Below are 20,331 nucleotides of genomic sequence, written 5' to 3'. Positions count from 1 at the left end.
ATTCAGCGCTTGAATTATACGCGTGCCAAGAAACCGCAAGTGGCATGAAACCGTTATGTAGCAGCGTAATGACGTAATGCAAGCGCTGAATGCATGCGCTGTCCAATGAGAGAGCTTACTCTTGACATTGCACGGTTTCAAGCTGATCAGCACTGACATTGATGTATATTTTACTGGTTCCTGACCGGATTAAGCAACAAATTGTCAAGATATTTACATGGATACAAAGATTAGGAGATGGACTACCAAATAAAGCATTTTCATTGAGACGCAAGGTGAATTTGGTATTTTTTTGACGTCTTGAACGTGTACTGCAAGAATTACTTTTTTTTAGCATTTTTCAAGCTCAAATTACGCTATGATATTTTTCATTTACAATAATTTGAGTAACATGTGGCGATAGTTTACATATTTTCCTTGAATTTGATACCAAATTTGTGAACATAAGGTGTATTTTTGGTGCCGAAAGCCCAAGGACAAAATCCCCTTCCGCAGCGCATTACGTATGCAAGCCTAGAGCGGGCTTGCATACGAGTTGAATAAATACGAGCGAATTATCGGGTGCTGCGGACTGACTGCTTGGACCCACTTTAGATGAGTCCACAGTCTATGAATACCCAGATCTCAATGGAATGTGAACAGTTCTCATGAAATGAAAGGCAGGTGTGGGGTTCCAAGAGTCATGATGAAGGTGTCTGATCTGTGGAGGTGAATGCGCATTCATTTCACATACCACCCAATGGCATACATGTTTTCTTCATCCCCCCCCCCCCCCCCCATCAATCATTCTGTGAATATTTTTACAAGCAGACAGTGTGTCCTTCACAGTTCAAAAGTACATTCAGTGCATTAAGGCTTTTAGAGAAGTATTAACTAATATTTCTTTTTGCCATTGACTGCATTGTATCCTTTATCTGCTTTTCAAGTGCACAATTGTTATATGCGGCAGTGAAGGGCAAGCTGTGTTGCTGAGATGTGCAGTTACAGACTGAATTCGACAATGTTGTCTAGGTGGTGTCTGCCATGGATGGTTTGCAGTACTAAAATAACAATTAGATCTCTTGTTCAGAGATTTGTGTTGGCCCAAGTATCACCTGTATGTTTTGCAATTCATTCTATTTCCTACTGCAGCAACAAGCATCCAGTCTCCAGCACACACCCAGAGGGTTATACCAGGGCAGACATAGGCCGAGGACTGGTGAGTTAAATGCAGTTTAGATTTTACTTAGAGCTGTGTATGTGCCACCTTGGAACACCTGACTTTACAGTCGATGGCATGCCAATTTCGCATATTTTCCTCAAATGCACGAACAAACCGATCACCACCAAATGCCACATTAATGCTTGCAATTCCATTCCTCACACAGATAGCTTGCCTTGTGTGGTAATTAGATAGCGGCGTTCCATAGGTGTGTTTCAAGTAAATTCTAATCTCCTGGCATGGTTGGTGCACATGTAGCATCTGCAAAAGTCATGCCTCCCAGATCTTGACAATTTTGTATCTGCAGGCCATTTTCAAGAAATTGAATGTACATATTCACAAGTTTGCCCTTAGATCACATCAAAGCTTAGAATTTTCTCTACAACTTTGATCACTGCACACTTGTATACCATAAACATTTCTATAATTTAGAAGATTACATTGCTTTGAAAAAACCCCCCAGATTTTTGAAAAGTGCTGGTGCGATGCAGTCTCAGAAGAATGTGACATGTTGGAGGTTTACAATGTGTTTACAACACATAGACTTAATAGAAAGTTGGCCATGATGGCCTACTGGCAACAACTGTAAATATTCTGTGTTTTCTCATTTTGCATTTTGCATCGTATATTAGCAACAGGTGGCAAGTAACTGCACACTGTTGGAGGCCTCAGTGGTGCAAGGTAGTAATGTGAGTGGCAGCAGTAGGATGGCAGCTTGTTGTAGGCTGTTGATAGAGACCTCAGTGATTCAAGGTGACAGCCCAATTGGCTGTAACAGGTGGCCAGACAGCTTTATTGCTGCTGCAACAAGTTCACATGTGCAGTGGGTAGTTTGCTACCCACTTGTTAGTATTCCTCCATGTTGCTGTGTGACACTTCCTGACAACTCTACCATGGTTGGTGTGACTCTAATAAATTAGCCCTGTCACTGCAGGTTTGCTGGGGCAGTTGTCACTTTCCTGTTGGTAACAAAGATGTTCCATTTGCTGCACATCCCCAAATTTTACAATGGTGGCAATCTCAACTTTCTCTGCTTTTTCAAAGATTAACTTTTGTGCATCAAGTGGAAATGCCCACTGGTTTGTTGTGTGCATACAGCTGTACATCACAAGTTTCACATTTTTCCAGCAGTTGTCTGTGATTTGAGGTGACAGTCATTTCCAGTTCTTGGTGTCATTTATCTGTTGCTTATCACCAGTGTCGCTACTGGTATTGTCGACAATCTTGTAATTTGATGGTAGAAGCTATAACGAGATTTACCAGAAGACTGTCCCTCCTACGCGTAGTACAGGAATTGATGTCATTCACACAGACAAAATTAGCGGGATGTGGATCTCAATCCAAATACTGAGATCTTTTTTTTTTTTTTTTTACATCCACTCAGATGGACAGAAATACCCTGTATCCCACTACGGGTTTACTAATTGCTGATCGTGAAAATTTGTCTACCAAAATTGTGACCCTTGCCCTTGTATTCGTGTGCTGTTGTGATATGTGTTTTCATTGATGGGATAAAAGATCTCAAGATTCCAGCATTCACACACTCGCCACGTCTCAAATTACCATGCTATTTTTCAACTTATTGCAACGATTCCGAAGTAATTGCGAGATTTCTTTGGATTTGGAGTGTGATTCCGATCATGCTGTTCGATAAAGATTTTTGTATGTCTACACCTGACAAAAATCTGACAATATGGATTGCAATGCAAATCTTGAAATATGTGCAATCCCACTAAAGTGGGCCAATGGGGTCAGTAAAAATCCCATAGATGAAATGGGTGTTATGCTACCTGTATGCCACTGTAGTAAAGTGAAAAGTTCATTCTGTTGAACCGGAGTTTATGAAGGGAAAAAAAAAATTACTTTGTATGGATGTGCACAGTGACTGGTGTTATTGGAGTATCAAAAGCTGTTTCTGGCTGGATTCTCTGTGACAGTATCATGCAGAGTGCCCTACTTCTCTTCAGCGTTATGAATGGTTCACCCTTTGCTGGAAAATTCCTTTTGCAGGAATGGCAATATTTTAGCCCACTTTGGGAAAATTCTGTGAGTCTTCTCGCACTTTTAATAGTTCTTTTGTGTTTGCCCATCCAAAACAAAATCTCTTAGGACATAAATTTGTCAGCAGATTTGCTAGCTTTGCCAATGATAAAGTGATAGAAGAAAACTCAAGCAAACAAAATACACCACCACATAATCAAGCAAAAAAGTGCTGTTACAAGTGCACATGTTCACCCAGTATCAACCTCCTGTGGACTAGTTCTGAGTATACTTGGGTCAGTGTCTTTGGGAAACCTGTGATATAGCAAAATCAGCCCGTCCTCAATGGCAATAATAGCCTTGAATGTGACCTGTAGCTGCTCATCCACGTTATGGAATTCTGCCTGTTGTCATTTAGCAATCAGTCGTAAGATTCATTAGACCATGTGAAATTCCCTCTTGCTGTATAGTGATAATCGCAAGAGAAGCGAACAGAGGGTCATGTCACAATAGTCCAGGCTAGGCTCCATAGAAAGTGCACCTAACCTTGGTTTTTATATACAATGTTTTTTGATGGTTTCTTGTCAATTCGAGGGTGCTGATTCCAAATCCTATTGATGCCACTCGCGCAACCTTGAGCATTTTCGGCAAAATGCAAAAATCAAAAATGGCCACCAGATGTGCTAATTTGGCCATTATAATCCCAGTTATGTCAATTTTATGACCAGTTATTCCATCAAAGTTTTTAAAATTTGTGTTCCTTGAGTAATTCTACTCGCACATGCACGAAATTTTTCATTTGAAGAGGTACATTTAATATTTCAAGCTTACTTTCAATTCAAAATGGCCACCACTCCTAAACTCATGTACTATATGAATGGCAAAAAATATGCATAGAAATAGAAGACGAATTTTCAGTCACATACCTACGCTTTTATCAAGTTTTGCATGTGCAATGCAAATCTGATGAGTGCCACTAGCAAAACAAGCAAACAAACAGAAAATTTATTGTTTTTAGGCTTATTATATTCTTCTTTATACAAAACTTCAAAATGGATCCCACTCATATACCCTTGCACAATATGAACGGCAAAGGGTACATGGAAACAAACAATTTTTCTTTTATTTTTGTCACTCAGGTACGCTGTTTATCAATTTATGTGCTGATTATAAATCAGAAGGTTGTTAGTAACAAAAACTGTTTTATTTTTTGATGCAAACATCCAAATTTGCTACCTAAATCTGAATTTTTCCCTAGGAATTTGGAAAAGTCCACCAAAGCTTGAATTGACGCCAACATCAAAGCTGTTTATCAGGAATCATTACATATTATGAACATTTGATACCTACTTGCCTTGAGATGTTCAACATCATAATATTCACTCTGATTTACTGAATTAAAAGGATGAATCCTAAATGATAACACAAATGAAATTTCCAATTACCTGTCCTGTTCTACATTATCTAAAAGCGATATTATACAAACTTTTCAGTCCCCTCATCCGAGAAGGAACATGAGGCGGGGGAAAGTGGAAAAAAGGGATCACCTCACTTCCTGTCGTCAAATCTTTGAAATGAAAACAATGCCCAAAAGTTTTTCATGTTAACCCAGATGAATTATATATGGTAGATGAATTTTACCACTGTCTTATTTCGGAGTGAATGTGTTTGCGTATAATTATGATGTCAAGGGAGACTCTGAGATCTGTACAGTGCTGCCTCATTCTGAAAGCAGTGTTATAACAACTTCACACTGCTTGTCTTTAATCTTCAGCACTTGCAGATTCAGGATTGCCTTACATGTAGGTAACTAGACCAGCTGTGTTAGGACTCTGAATGATGGCCTCCTTAATGGTGGCTGTAAACTAACTCCACTAGAGCTCTTTTTCCATGGTGATATAACATTCACTTCACGTAGGAAGTTTGCAGATGATCTTGACTTAACGTCTCATAGAAAGTCCTTGGATGACATCAGCCGAGTACTGACCCATCTGAAGACAATAGAGGAGTACTTCACGTTCTGGAGACTTTGCCCCAACCTTCATAAGATTATCATCAGACCCATGCCTTCCATCTTACCAACGCTATGTTCAAGGTAGCCCTCTGTGGCAAGCCTTCCAAGCATAGGCTAAGAAAGTCTACCCTCCTTCACTGGCACTCGATCACTCTCCCTCACGCTGGAAGGAAAGGATGGCAAGTGTCACCAGTGCCGTCAACGAATACCCTGACTTTCTAAACACGATAGCATGGGGGCATTTCATGAAGCGTTTTGTCTGACAAATTTGTCTGACAAAGTTGCTCTCAGCCAATCAGATGCAGGAATTTTAGTAGCTTATAACAGTTTGTCAAAAAGAAAAGATCTGACCAAACGCTCCATGAAATGCCCCCTTGAACAACCTGCCATCAATGCGTCTGAAATCCCACAAGCCTAGATTTCCCTCCCGTAACTTCAAAGCTTTGACCCCAAAACAGGTTAGTGCAGATGCTGGTCGGATGTCATCTCTGATACCACCCAAGTTACCTACAACTGTCTCTGGCCTGGCAACAAAGCCATAGGTCTTCAACGGGTGGTGATCAAGCAAGTCTTCATGTCTTCATTCTGTTTCTATGGCAAATAATCGTCCTCTGACCCCTGAGGAAGTGCTGAACATCACCAGATGTGGTTGCAATTAAAGCAATTGCAGGACTAATATATGCATCTGTAGCCTGAGAATTCTGCAAATTTGGGGCTGATGTCGCCTTCTGCCAAACATTCAATTAAAGGGTTCTTTAAAGACAATAAAAATAACAGTTTTAGTTTTAAGACAAGACTGAATGAGATCATGATGTCAAATTGTGTATTATCAACACCTGGGAACTGTGAGAGAACTGAAAGAGGTATCTCACATTGCTCCTTGGTTGATGTTTAATGAATAGGTTGTACGGTATTGCGTTTGGACAGTTTCGTTTAGGCCTTCACCAGTTTTTGTTGTTTTGATAATTCAAGAAGAAAATCAAGTTTGCTCGATAATATCAAGGCGGTACTTCTAAATTATATCATATCAAAGTGATGGAGGTTATGATCCATTTCAAACTCGCCTCAGGACTCCTCCCTCCCTCCCCCCCCCCCCCCAACTCCTTGCTGGAAAAAAAAAAAAATTACACTGAAAGGGTTTTTTAGTTACGTCATTAATGTCTGATGTGTTTTTGTCTGCAACCATGTATCTCTGCACTTACTGTGTAGGATTTTTCTGTACTTTGTTGATATGGTTTTATGGGAATGCATATTAGAAGCTTTGCTTTCTAGCTTCCCCTCCATTTTCAACATTTTGATAAATACCATGCATCTATTCTTCTTAATATATTGTGTTAGTATAATTTTACATTCAACCTCCATGAAGAATATGATGGTATTGTATATTGATTTCTTGCGAGACGTTTAGTGAACTTATAGTTGTTGTTGAGACAAAATGAAATATATAAGAAATTGTGTCAAACATCGTAAAGTTTATGAATATCAAATGCTCAAATATACATGTAGGCCCTCTATATTGTAAGTGACACCCAACATATTTGTATTACACATGCAACACTTCATGACAGCGTAGGTACGGGACTGGAAATACAGTAAATTTGATCTATATTTCCATGCATATGTTTTGCCATTCATATAGTACATAAGCATAGGAATGGCGGCCATTTTGAATAAAAAATGAGCTTTAAATACTAAATGAACCTATATGAAATGAAAATTCTCTTGCGAATGCAGATGGAGTAACTCTAGGAACAGAAATGTACAAAGTTTGGTGGAATAATTTATCATATGATGTACATTATTGTGTTTATCACGGCCGAATTAGCATATCAGGCGGCCATTTTGAATTTTTGCATTTTGCCGAAAATGCTCAAGGTTACGCGAGTGGCAGCAATCGGATTTGGAATCAGCACCCTCGAATTGATAAGAAACCATCAAAAAAACATTTTATATATCAAAAAACAAGGTTGGGTGCCTTCTAGCCTGGACTACAAGGCAGAGTCAAGCCATTCCTGAGTTAAACCCCGGAAACAGGTTCTGGTAGACCCATCTGGATTTGCCACCTTTTGCCTTTGAATTTACCAAATCTGCCTCCATTTGTTTTTTATTTTTTTATTTTTTTTTATTTGCTTGTTTTTTGCAGCAAACATTGCAACTAGTCAGTATAAGCATATTGTAAACTTCAGATACCCAGTAATAATTTCATCAGAGAGGTGTTTGATGCCCATGTTACTTTCTTGTCAGTATATATGCAGAGAGGTTGGCACTAAGCAGCTACGATGGCACAGGTACTTGGGAACTACCTTCAGCAGTTTGATGAGTTCGTGGACAGGCATCGAGGTAAGTGCAGCATCCCTTTCCCACGCACACATTTTTGACTCTTTAAAGAAAAAGAAAATGGGGGAGGGGAATGGGGAAATCTGGGGGGAAGGGGGAACAACTCTCACAAAACCCATGACTCTCTGAAGGTGGTCTGCCCAGAGAGATGGGAGATGGGGTGTACATTGACCCTTGACCCATCCCCCTAAAAAGAAACAACAACAAGTTTTGTGGCCCCTGGTAATGTCTGTAAATTTACAACAACAACAGTGATGATAATATGGTCCTGTTTATCCATGGTAGCCTCTTAAATGTAAATGTTTTACCTGTTGAAGACTAGTCACAAGCATTCTTAGGCTAGGGTGAATGGAAAATGATTGTTACAGGAAAATCAGTCCGTCTTCAGTGGGATATGACATGTAGCACTATTCCTCCAGAGAACACTGCCCTTTATGCAGTGGCTGGGTAACCACCTGTTACCTATTACACCTGGTGGTACAAATTTTACATCCAGAGGGACATCATTTGGAAAATGTTTTAGCCAAGACAATATTGTAAAACCAGAAATTTTCATGTGTATGAAACCTTCATGAATTCTTTCGGGAGCTAAATTTGCAAAACTAAAATGCACGCAAAAGTTTTTGCTTTTCCTACACAATGCACTGAATGCCAGTGGCAATTTTGCGAAAGTTCCATGCCCCAGGAAAGGCCGTGGGCTCCTATTCGCGAGAGTTCCATGCTGCGAATGGTTTTTGTTTTACAGTGAACTTGTGGAAGGATTCAAACTTGGGAATTCCATTTGAAAGTCAAGAGTCCCGTCCACTGTACCACAGTGACCTCGACGTAGCAGCAACAACAAGATAGACCCTAAAAACACCAAACGTATTATAGCGCATTGACTCTAGTGAGGTGTGCATGCTGTCTCTCCTCTTCTCCAGATCCCCGGGTGGATGGTTGGTTGCTGATGGACAGCGTGTGGCCCGGCACTTTCCTGGTGGTCATCTACCTCATCATTGTCTGGCTCGGGCCCAAGCTCATGGAGCACCGGGAGCCATTCAAGCTTCGGGAAGTCCTCATCGTGTACAACCTGGCCATGGTGCTGCTGTCGTTTTGTCTTGTCGTAGGGGTATGTTTTAATAGACAGCAAGGAATTGATGTGCCATGAGGCCGCATTGGAGTGATTAAAAGCAAAGTGAACCAAACCAAACAATACTGTTTCGTACCATACCATGCCAGATTTGGAGTGTTCGAGCACTCTGTGGAAAAAGCGTAATTCATGAGTTATTTCTGGACTTGAGTCTGAGGGGTCGCTCGTTTTGCAGCAACAGGGTCATGCACCTCACATGCTTACGCTACATGCAGGTGTGCCGAACAAAGAGTATACTCTTTGCATTATCACAAAGTGCGTGTTATTGGCATTCTTATGCCGACTTCTGGTACGGATATGGTTTGAATTTGGAGCACTTTAGGAAGTGGTCCACTTTTGGATCGGCATGGTACTGTATGGTATACTTTGGGAACATCCGAGCACTCCTTTGGGGCAGGTATGGTATGGTACGCTTTAGGAAAGCACTCGAAAACACTGTAAATGTCGTCATTTTTATGTGATTAAACTATTGTGCCAAGTTGCTAAAAAACAAAATCCATGGGTTCTTAATTTCAAATTGCATAATTTCTTCCCTGAATGTTTTCATATAAAATCGCACAATTCCATGCATGAAAATTGATGTGCTGCTTCACTGCGCAATGTGAATACTGATGTGCTTTCATTATGCCTCATTCCAGATGATGAGCGCTGTACATTACACATTACATAAGTACACACATTTGACTGTTAAACAATATACACACAAACAATTCATTTCCGTGCTTGCTTTCATAGAAAGCTACAAGCATACACACAACCTGAAATATATACTAGGACACATGCACACACACAAATCAGTACACACACATGTACTATAGGAGTATTTATGAGCTGATGAAGTACACAATCCATCACGATCAAAATGTGCATAGAAAATCTTGCAGAAATTTTTGCTGGGTTTTGAATTCATGCCAGCCAAAAGCACTTATATCTTGCAGATATTTTTGCTGGCTTTAGAAATCATGCTAGCTGAAAGCAGGGGAAAAAAATGGAAAATTAACACAGTACTACAGTGTACTACTACTACAACTACATATTTTTGCATTTACAGCACATTAGTTATTGCTGTAATCAAAATTGTATGTAAAATTATGCCATCGATACTGGAGTGTTTTCTCTTAAGAAGAATAGACCGATTACAGATGTACACAAATTTGATATGAACCAGGCAGCTTGCCAGAGGCATGCCCAGAATGTCAAAAATTGTGCCTGCAAACTGCACTGAGTAGTGAAATACATAGCTCTGTAACATAAGCATATGAGTTAAATAGCCTATACTTGTCTCCCTAAAACAAACAAACAAACAAACAAACAAAAAAACAAGATGCATAAGTTTGTATCCTCTACTAGAATTATCTTGTTCAACAGAACCTGTACTGTAAAAGTGCAAATTTTCGCAATGTTGAAATTTGCGCACATTGTGCACAACCAGAAACTAGCGTGAAAATAAAAGCACATGAATATTTTTGCCTGTTATATGTACCGCTTTGTAATGTCTTGATCCTGCAGAATTAAAAAAAAACCATGAGAAACTGATCTTACCTGGCTGAACGTGAAAAATTACTTATACGAACATATACACTTTTACAGTTAGTACTGCTTGTCATTTGTTTTGATCGAAGGATTGGTACGTATCTCTTGTCCAGCTGTCTGTTGATTAGTTTGCTTTACTGTTCAATGTTAATATGCTTGATACGCCATATAAAGGATCATTTCCAACCAGCCTCTTGTGTGCTTCTCATCATCTCACCATTTAAGATGTAGTATGACAAAATGTATTCTACAATTTGTAAATGTTATTATACATTGAGACGGAAACAAATTATTAAATGAATGAATGCATTTTTGTTTGTATGTTTTTTTTTTTCTTTTTAATTGAATCTCCTTATTTAGGGTCTGTTTTGGATCAATCTATATATAGCCTTCACCATTGAAGGCAGTCTTGGGCACTGTGTGTAATACTAGTTTGACTGTTGATGATTTTTCTCTTAAATTCCCTCTTTTTCCTCTTGTCTTTTATATTCTCAGTTTGCTAGAGGTGGTTGGCTAAATGGGTACACTTACGGCTGCCAGCTAGTAGACTACGGCTCCAGTCCCACAGCATTGGTGGTAAGTCTGCTGGTGTAAACCTCCTCCCACAACCAGGGCCCCATTTCATAAAAGATGTTAGGATGGCAACTCTTGCTGGAATGGCAACGTACAATAGCAACAACCAATCAGGAAGCTGGATTCTTGCTGTTACCATGACAATTGCCATTCCAGCAAGAGTTGCTATCATATCATCTTTTTATGAAATGGCTTCCAGATTCGGAAACCTCTGCAGACTGTATGGAGGACCCTCCAGGTTACTGTGTAGTCAATGTGATAAATGTTATTTAACCCTTTGTGTACTTTGAGTGCTGATAAGCACAAAATTCCCATAGTGTTGTGCACAATATCAAGAGTCCCTGGCACAGAATGGGATGTGGCAGCTTGTATGAAACGGCTACGGGAATGCATGTGAAATGTTACCATATTATGGATGAGTACGTACGTATACTAGCAATTGTGACAATGAGTGGAAACAAAAATGCATCAGTAAAAGTCTCTAGATAAAAGTCTCTTAGATATTTTTTTTTCTTTTTGAAAGGTACAATGTATGTATGTCTATGATTGAAAGGGGAATGCAGCAAATGTTTCATAACTTTCTGCTGGGCACAACTTTTGCTACGTCTACTAGTCTGAGTGTCAGCAGTGGATCTGTCGGCATGTGTTACAAGTTCTTGTGTAATGAATATATAGAAGAGGAGAAGAAGAAAAAAGAGTCTCTGTAGTAGTGACTTCATAAATTTCTTTGCAATTTCACATCAGTTGCATGTTGTGCTGCCTTTACATCATATTCCCAGTGCCCATGGCAGTCACGTTTCAGGCCACCATGGACAAAATGGGACAGACTTGAGACAATGTGATGGGATGGGATAGGCAAACGTGACAGCTGTGATTGCTGTGGCTGCTGTGCCAGATTTTTTAACATAAAAGAGATTTACCACGGCAGTCCCGGTGCTGGTGAAAAACCTTGTAGGCCATACATGGTGTACTATTAAAATTGTGATGAATGCAACAAAACGCGACATCATGTAATAGGTTTCAACAAAACTTGGAAGCAGTCTGTGGTGGGAAACGACAGAAGATATTCTGTACTTTACCTTTACCAGACAATGAAAACAGCATCTGATAGCTATATGTTCACCTGAGCGAGGATTGGAACAAATAAGACTAGAATGCGAAGAGGGAAAAACAGGAGAATGTCCCACCTACCCATGGCGCACTGTGTTTTGGGTAAACGGGGCTGCCTCGGCTGACAGGGACATGGTGTAAATATAGCATACGGGCTTTAAAAACTCGTGGATTACCAAATAATGTGAATTAGAAGATAATTATGATATGTTGAATTCTAATGACCATGATCTTTTTTTTTTGTGTGTGTGTGTGACTTTTCCACCTCTTGCACCTGTTTGTTTCATGCAAAACAAATTTTACAAGAAAGTGATGATGGGTTGGTCTTTAGGGTCCAATATGGATAAAATGGCCTTATTTTCTTGACTTTTCCTCATTGATCTCTTATCATCTTTCCCATCCTACCCAGATGCTGCATACATGCTGGTGGTTTTATTTTTCTAAGTTCATTGAAATGTGGGACACGGTGAGTATAATCATATCTCCCCCCCCCCCCCTTTACAGATTCTCTTTTTGCAGTTTTGAATCTTGCCCATGTACACTACTACTGTCGTCATGGGAATGACAGTGGGCACACCGTTTAACACTCTGCTTTATTTCCATGGTTTACCTGCAAATAGTTTTCTCATTTTAACTCTTCTTTCACCATGCAAATTTGTGAGGGATATTTATTAGAAATGATCCACCAGCCGATATATACTGATAAAAATTTGCATGGATAAATGCAAACACCACTGCCTACGACAGTTCTACGATAGTTCTGCGGCAGGTTCTTTTTTTTTTTTTCTTCCATCCACATACTATTTTCCATATGTTACTATCGTTATGGCTTATTCCATAAATGAATTTTTCAAAATGACTGTTTCCCAGCTATTTACTTTGTTTCTGTTTAGTCAGAGAGTGGTTCACTCTGTAGCAAGTGTTGGGAGCTAAGGCTTGCCATCATAAGAAATTGTTGAAGCACCCTTGCTGGCAAAGGCCATAGAGCTCATTACCATTCCCTATTAAGACCAGTACAAGGTTATGTTATATGACCCCAAAATTTGAACCATCAATGCAAAATTTTTGTAAATCAAGATTTTGCCTGCTCTTGTGATCCAGCATGCCAATCTTAACAAGCTCCCTTGAATGCTTGCAATGTCTTTCCATCACTGCAATGTAAAAAACTGTTCAGTCGCTACCCGTGATGTTGCTCATTAGCCCTGTGTTCAGACGATCCCCCGCTTTGCGGGGGCAGTTTGGAGAGTTTTACGGTCGACCGTCCACATGTGCATTGAAATACCCCGCTGAAAGGGTGGTTTCAGCTGTGTGGTCACCATACGTGGTGCTGTATGGGGCGTGCTATTGCAAATTTATACGATAGCAACGCGTACAGCAGCGCCTGATTGCTTACTTTGCCACCACATTTGGAGCATGTGCACTTCTGAGGAAAATAGCTATGCGAGAGATCAAGGTCAGTCCCCCACCAGAATTTTGTTGCTGGATTCGACAAGCTTGCCAGGGGAGCGGGATTACCAGGGAAAGTTCTGGCAAATGGAACATTCCCAGCAAAGCGGGGGATCGTCTGAACGCAGTGTGTATGTCATTGTGTCGTTTTTCTCATTTGACCTCGATTTGCTCATGCGTAGAATGTAATTTTGAACCGACTTATTTTTATGTAGTTATACTCATTTGTGTTGTGTGTATATGGCCATGCGCAGCTAGGTTTATTATGTTTTTGTTTTGCCTTTTCTCCATTTTTTCTTTCAGTTTTTCTTCATTTTGAGGAAGAAGAAGAACCAGATCTCATTTCTCCATGTTTTCCATCATGCCATTATGCCTTTCACCTGGTGGATCGGAGTCAAGTTTGTGCCAGGTACAGCCATCACTTTCTTTGTACAAGCTTTATGTGTTCTCATGATGGAAAGGTTTAACATACTGTATTTTCCAGTATGAGTATTTTCAGTCTTGTCAGTGACATCTATGCATATTAAGACCATTGTACAGTCTCTGAATGTATGTAACTTTGTGTGAGTATTTTTGCCCCAAATGCTTAGTGAGTGACTTTGTACCTCTTCTGCCGCACGATGTTCATTCTTTATTTTTGAGATTGCTAACTCGGGCAGTACTGATGCAAACTGTGGTATTGCTATGTATATAAGCCTTTGTTCAATTAATAATGCATCTAGTTTGATTGTGGAAGCTTCCTTGTGTTTTCTTGGTTGATTTGTGTGAGAGCAGATGAATAAATGCACATAGTTAATTGCTGCAGAATCGCATAGTAAGCAGGACTTACAATTTTTGTTCTGTCACAAAACAAAAGGGAACTGTATGTAGTAAGCAACTATTCAGTAACATATTTTTCCTGCAATGCCAACAACTTCCTACTATGTGTTATTGCCTCAAGAGTCCATGTTTGATTGAGGTACTGAACTCCCGCTGAAAGTTGCGAGATATTTACTAGCTGTGTTCATTGTGATGGTGTCATGCATTTCTTGAGTAAAATTTATTGTTTTTCAATTTGAATATATTTCTTCAATGTTGTATGATGCAGGGATATAACTTCTATCTTCCCCTCATCAACTCCCCCACCTGCCTTTCCCCATCCCAGGTGGCTTTGGAACCTTCCACTCATTTCTAAACAGTATGATCCACTTCCTCATGTACACCTACTACGGCCTGGCAGCCTTTGGTCCTCAGATGCAGAAATACTTGTGGTGGAAGAAATACATGACAAAGCTGCAGCTGGTGAGTTGATTTGACTTCTCAACAAAATGCTTCATCCACATCATTTTTTTCCCTTTTTTGTCATCTGTGACTCTTTACCATCTGTCTGCCTCCTTCTATAGATGTTTTATTTGGATTTACTGGTGTCTTTTTTTTTTTAAATCTTTGCTTGATATGTCTCAAATATCTGGTGTGCCACACTGCTGTGCAGATTGATGCGACTGTAAGCAATCTGATTTTTTTTTTTTTTTTTTTTTTTCAGTGCAACCTGGATAGGATGATGTATAGCATAGGTGAGGTCTGTCTATAATCCAAGTAATTAGACAGTTACTCCAGATCAAGCATGACGGTGCCATTTAGTCACAAACACTTGCAGTTTTCACTGCATTATGCACCAGAAGTACATGTCTTGTGTTATCACGTTTCTTCCTCTTGTAGTGAGAAGTGACCTTACCACTCACCAGAGTCTATGAAAAACCCCACCTCACAGAGAGCATGTCTATGTTTATTTTTTAAATCCAAGAATACTATTTGGTAGCATTGTCCAGCAGAGGATCAAGATAAAGCTAACTATATTCCAGCATGTTTTTTGGTAAGAGGAAAAAACTTCTTAATCTGTCATTTTCTGTAGTGTGTATAATAAAGGATTTACATGACAAGGTATGCCAAGTTAGTCTTTCAAAAAGTCCTAGGTATGGGAATGGTGTCCCAATACCTTCAGAACTTATGTCCTACTGATAATTTTTGATGAGACCATAGCTTATGTAATCCTTTTTTTTTTGTCCCTATCCATGCACCTCAGCTTCAGTTCACGTTAGTGATGCTACACTGCAGCCAGTTGCTCTTCATCGATTGCCCGTACCCAAAGTTCTTCGTCTGGGTCATCGCCAGCTACGGCTTCATCTTCTTCTTCCTCTTCGCAAACTTCTACATACAAGCCTACCTCAAGAAGGGTCAGCATCCTCCCAAGTCCACTGAGAACGGCTCTGCCGATAAGGAAGTTGCCATCTCCAATGGCAACGGACTCCATCGACGGAAGACTGACTCAAACAGCAATGGTGTCCACAAGCTCCACTGATACAGCTTGTCTTCTCTCTTTTTGTTTTTTTGCCTGTTCCTCCTTCTTTCTGTCTTATTTTTTCCTCATTTTAGAATGAAATAGAAAGTATGACTCATACTTTGACTTGCCATCCTTTTTATCATGTATTTATCTATACATGGGATTTAATTTTACCATACATTGTGGCTGATATGACGAACCTTGTTCTTGTGCAGTTGTGTCTGCTACTACTAGATAAGCAAAACACCTATGTACAACTGAGCTGAATACAGGTCAGGAGTGTGTGGAATGTTATGCGTGAAGGTCAGTATCTGCATGATGCAGATCATGGATCAAAATTTTGATGCCATTGTCGGGTGTAGTAGTGATCGACTACCTATTCAGTTCGTTATACTTAAAAAAAAAAAAAAAAAACTGTTGCCATCTACAATTAGCCAAATTCATATCATCCTCACAAGGTCATAATTTTTATAATTTCATCAAAAAATGAAAAAAGAAAAATCTTATATAGTTGTGGCAGACTTTCTATGGTTCTTGAAGGACCTTTTAGGTAGTTATTTTCTTTGTGTGTGAGTGTATTATCTAGATTTAGAAAGAAAGGGTAGCATGCTTGACAGTGTATTTCTTATGCTCTAATATCATTTTTGGCAAGCTGCAAAATGTTCTAATGAAATTTTATGATAGCACTATTTTCACTACCCATTTTTATACCTTTTGAATGAAATTTTTGTATCATTTAATTTTGTTAATGTTTTCAGATTGTTTGTGTTAATATGTCATACCTGATACTGTCACTCAGAGAAAATGATCGTCCAGTGTTTGATGTTACGACTGTGCATGGTTGTCCATGTTTCAGCTACCAGTGGTGACCTCTGACCCCTGACCTTGGCTTTTATCTTCTTCTTGATTGCTGCACGGGTCATTCACAGCTATTTTCTCGGTCAGTTGGTTCAAGCTTTCACTCAGTCACTACAGAGGAAGGGTTGTAAGGGGCGACTCAGTTCACACCTTGATGTATTATTTATGTACCCATCTTGTGATCATTGCATAGATTAGCTTATGCTCTGAAACAGCCCAGAAGCAAACATGCTAATGTATTGGTTGGGAATGAACACAGGTGCTGGGAACGTTGCTTTCAGACTTTGTACCACTCACCCAAATAGACGGTTTTCATAACGTATTCAAATCTATTGATGTTTCGTTCGTGGGAATACAGAGACGAGCTATTCCATTAACCTGCTCTTCTTGATTGAAATCCAATTGCTGGAATCCAGTTTGCCTATTACTCGTTACTAAGGTATGTTGTACAAGTCTTAGACAGGTTTTCAGGTTGTCAAGAACAACCTTTGTTTATGAGAGGTGTGCATATGATTTGAATATGCTACGAAAACCGCCATGTCTTTTCTTCTCCCCAGCAGCAGAAGCATGAATAATGCTTGTGCCATCCGAGAACAAGCTCAAGGCATGTCTTCTACATAATATGTTAACAGCTTCTTACCCACGCCCTCCCCCTTCTCAACGCCTTCTTCCACTGTTGTCCCGTGCTATGAAATGGACATGGCTAAAGCTGCGTTTACACCGTAATCCCAGTTGCCACAGCAGCCCCATTTGCCTGAAATGTAGTGCGCTGTGGGTAGATGAGTTGTTTTCCACCATTCTTTTTCTAGTCTTGTTCATTCCAGTCCTTGCTCTGGTGAACATTTAGCAATCAGACTTTGCCATCATGGCATCTGGTCAGGCTAGACTATTAAAGGACAAGTTCACCTTCATTAACATAAGGATTGAGAGAATGCAGCAATATTAGTAGAACACATCAGTGAAAGTTTGAGAAAAATTTGATAATCGATGCAAAAGTTATGAATTTTTAAAACTTTTGTATTGGAACTGCTGGATGAGGAGACTACTAAGGCTCGTGATGTCATATGAGTACAACAGTATAAAGAAAATGTAAAGAAAATTCAACATATTTTCACTTTTTTCGCATAATAAAAGAGCACTTGACTTGCCTCTTTCTAAAGGCAATGGGAATAATATTACCCATAACATATGTCAGTAACGAGTCAAGGGAATGTGTACTTTTTTCAAAAGATGAAATTTTTTGAAATTCTCTTTATATTTTCCTTATATTGTTGTACGCATGTAACATCATACACTGCAGTAGTCTTCTCATCCAGCGGTGTCTGCACAAAAACTTCAAAAATTCATAACTTTTGAACGGATTGTCAGATTTTCCTCAAACTTTCAATGATGTGTTCTACTAATATTGCTACATTCTCTCAATCCTTATGTTAATGAAGGTGAACTTGTCCTTTAATATTTTCCGTCGCGTCCCATTACGGACCACCTCCCAAGTTTTGTTGCAGCCTATAACGTGCTGTCCTGCTTTGTTGCGTTCACCCCGTGTTATCACGGCATACAATATTCCTCATTAGCACTGGGACTGCCATTGAAATTTTTTTCGACAGTTTGAAAATCTGACATGGCATTCACGGCAATCACTGCCTATCATGTTTGCCCATCCCGTCCCCTCTCATTGTCTCACATCAATCCCATTTTGTCCAAGGTGGCCTGAAACATGGCTGCCATGGTTGCTTGGAAGGTGGTGTAAACGTAGCATAATCTAGGTATTGTACCAAGACACACTGACATTTCTGTAATAATCAAATGGGTGTGGAGATTCAATTTCTTGTATCATCAGTGCATTCTTATTTCTTGTAAAGGGAGCATGCACTGTCCCGTTTGATGGTTCAAAATGACATTGTTGTTAACTTGTGCAGTGATAAGTCAGTTTGTGCCTGTTTCCCCAGGTGCTCGTCCATCTAAGTGCTGCTCATTAGTAGACAAATCATGCACATAAATCATTACGTGAGTGCGTCAGTTGGAATTGTGTGCATTAGGTAACTATGGGATTGGTGTAATCCACATGGTGCAGTGAAGATTTTTTTTTTTTCTTACACTAGATTTCATAGTTACTGCTGACACATGACAAGGTATATGCATCATCTGTTTCATGGAATGGTGGACAAATTTTTGCCAAAAGGTGCTGTTTTTTTCCCCCCAGTCATTGAACTTTAATTGGACTTCAGGGTTACAGTTATTGAAAGAAGATATTGATTGATATTAAGTGTCAAAATGTTAATACCAAACAATTTTGCTCTCTGAATCATCTCAGAGAATACGGACATACTTCCACTCCTTATTATAATAGGCATTTTCTTATTTTCAGGAAATCGCATAGTACTTGCTATCTTTATCTAGTGTACTTACAGTATGTGCAGCTTATTCCAGTGGATGTAAGCCAACATTAAAAAAAAAAAAAAAAAAAAAAAAATAGAATCAGAGAATATGACTTTGATACTTAAACAGGGAAGAGGTATGTTCTCATATGCCTGCAGAAACTGTCAAATTTTGCTGTAAAAGGTATGCATATTTGTATGTGAAAACTGGACTATTCAACCCTGTGATAGCACAATTTCATTTGGGTAACATCAAAAATGTAAAAAAAAAAAAAAAGAAAAAAGTATTAGCCAAAATGGTATGCCAACAGTATTGCACTCATGGAAGATATTCGATGGTGGTTGCACATAATGTTTAAAATTGATTATTGATAATTGATGAATCAGGCCATAGCAGTATCCATCAATCTTTTGTGGCTAGTGAATTGCATAAAACTTGTTGGGAAATAAGATGCCTGCTATGTAGGGCACTATCAAACATCACATATCACATTCTACTTAACAACTACTGGACATGTAGGGCTCATCAGAAGGTCCAATAGTGTGCATTTTTTTTTTTTTCCATTTTCAAAGTAGAGAACTTGACTTCACTTTTGGATGAATGAACCCTTGGAACTATAAATCCTAATGTCATTTCTGACTATTGAACCTTTGGAACAATGAACCTTCAGAATAAAGCCACATTTGTTCGCGTTAAAGAACCCCAATTTATTTTTGGAATTGAAAAACTTCTAGATGCACAGAACTCGTGTGCTTCGGAATAGTGAACCTTTGGAATAAAGCTTATTTCATGTTTTGAGTAGCAAATCTTTGGAATAACAGAATAATGGAAACATTGCAAAACAGATGTTGACCTTGCTTGTGATTTAGTTCAAACATATATGTATCGGTAGATTGTTTGTGTAGCATGTTGGATGCGGCATCACTGTAGAAGCCTTACAAAAGAAGGGGAATGATACATGCAGTATTAACATTATTTAATAGTATACAAATATTGACTGCTCATGAGGATGATGGTGGAAATTATCATTCCCGAGGTGCTTTTCATACCGACCCTTCTATCACCCCGAGGCGTTAGCCGAGGGGTGATGGAAGGGTCGGTATGAAAAGCACCGAGGGAGTGATAATTTCCACCACCATCGGAATACAGAGCAGTTAATATTTGTTTTATATACCTCATCGTTTAAGACTAGACCAAGATCTAGGGCTAGGCAAATACGAAGTAAATTCTAACTGTTAGGCCTAAACGTTAGCCCTAAAATCAGGCCACAGCCTGCGCTTGCTTGCATGGTTTTCGTGCATTTCGTACACTACCCAGTACGCACGGTACATTGTACTCACTCACACGGCCTTCGGCGAGCTCCTGCATAAAATCTTGGCAGAAGTTTACAGTATACATCCAGCTTCCCGTCGCTCGTGTTTTAATTCGATATTTCCGACATGCTGAGATTT

General features: G+C 39.4%; 1 protein-coding gene across 1 annotated transcript; it reads left to right on the top strand.

Moving 5' to 3' along the window:
- Positions 1 to 778: 778 nt before the first annotated feature.
- LOC140236919 (very long chain fatty acid elongase 7-like) lies at positions 779 to 15,661 on the top strand. The gene is made up of 8 exons (XM_072316857.1): positions 779 to 1,198; positions 7,440 to 7,535; positions 8,453 to 8,640; positions 10,690 to 10,770; positions 12,287 to 12,343; positions 13,627 to 13,732; positions 14,468 to 14,604; positions 15,386 to 15,661. The coding sequence occupies exons 2-8, from the start codon at positions 7,475 to 7,477 to the stop codon at positions 15,659 to 15,661; spliced, it is 906 nt and encodes a 301-aa protein (XP_072172958.1). The 5' UTR covers positions 779 to 1,198; positions 7,440 to 7,474.
- The last annotated feature ends 4,670 nt before the right edge of the window (positions 15,662 to 20,331 follow it).

Source organism: Diadema setosum, chromosome 13 (genome assembly GCF_964275005.1).
Source record: "Diadema setosum chromosome 13, eeDiaSeto1, whole genome shotgun sequence".
NCBI classification, from domain to species: Eukaryota; Metazoa; Echinodermata; class Echinoidea; order Diadematoida; family Diadematidae; genus Diadema; species Diadema setosum.
Note: the sequence above shows the minus strand (reverse complement) of the source record. Positions and strands in the feature narration are given on the sequence as shown.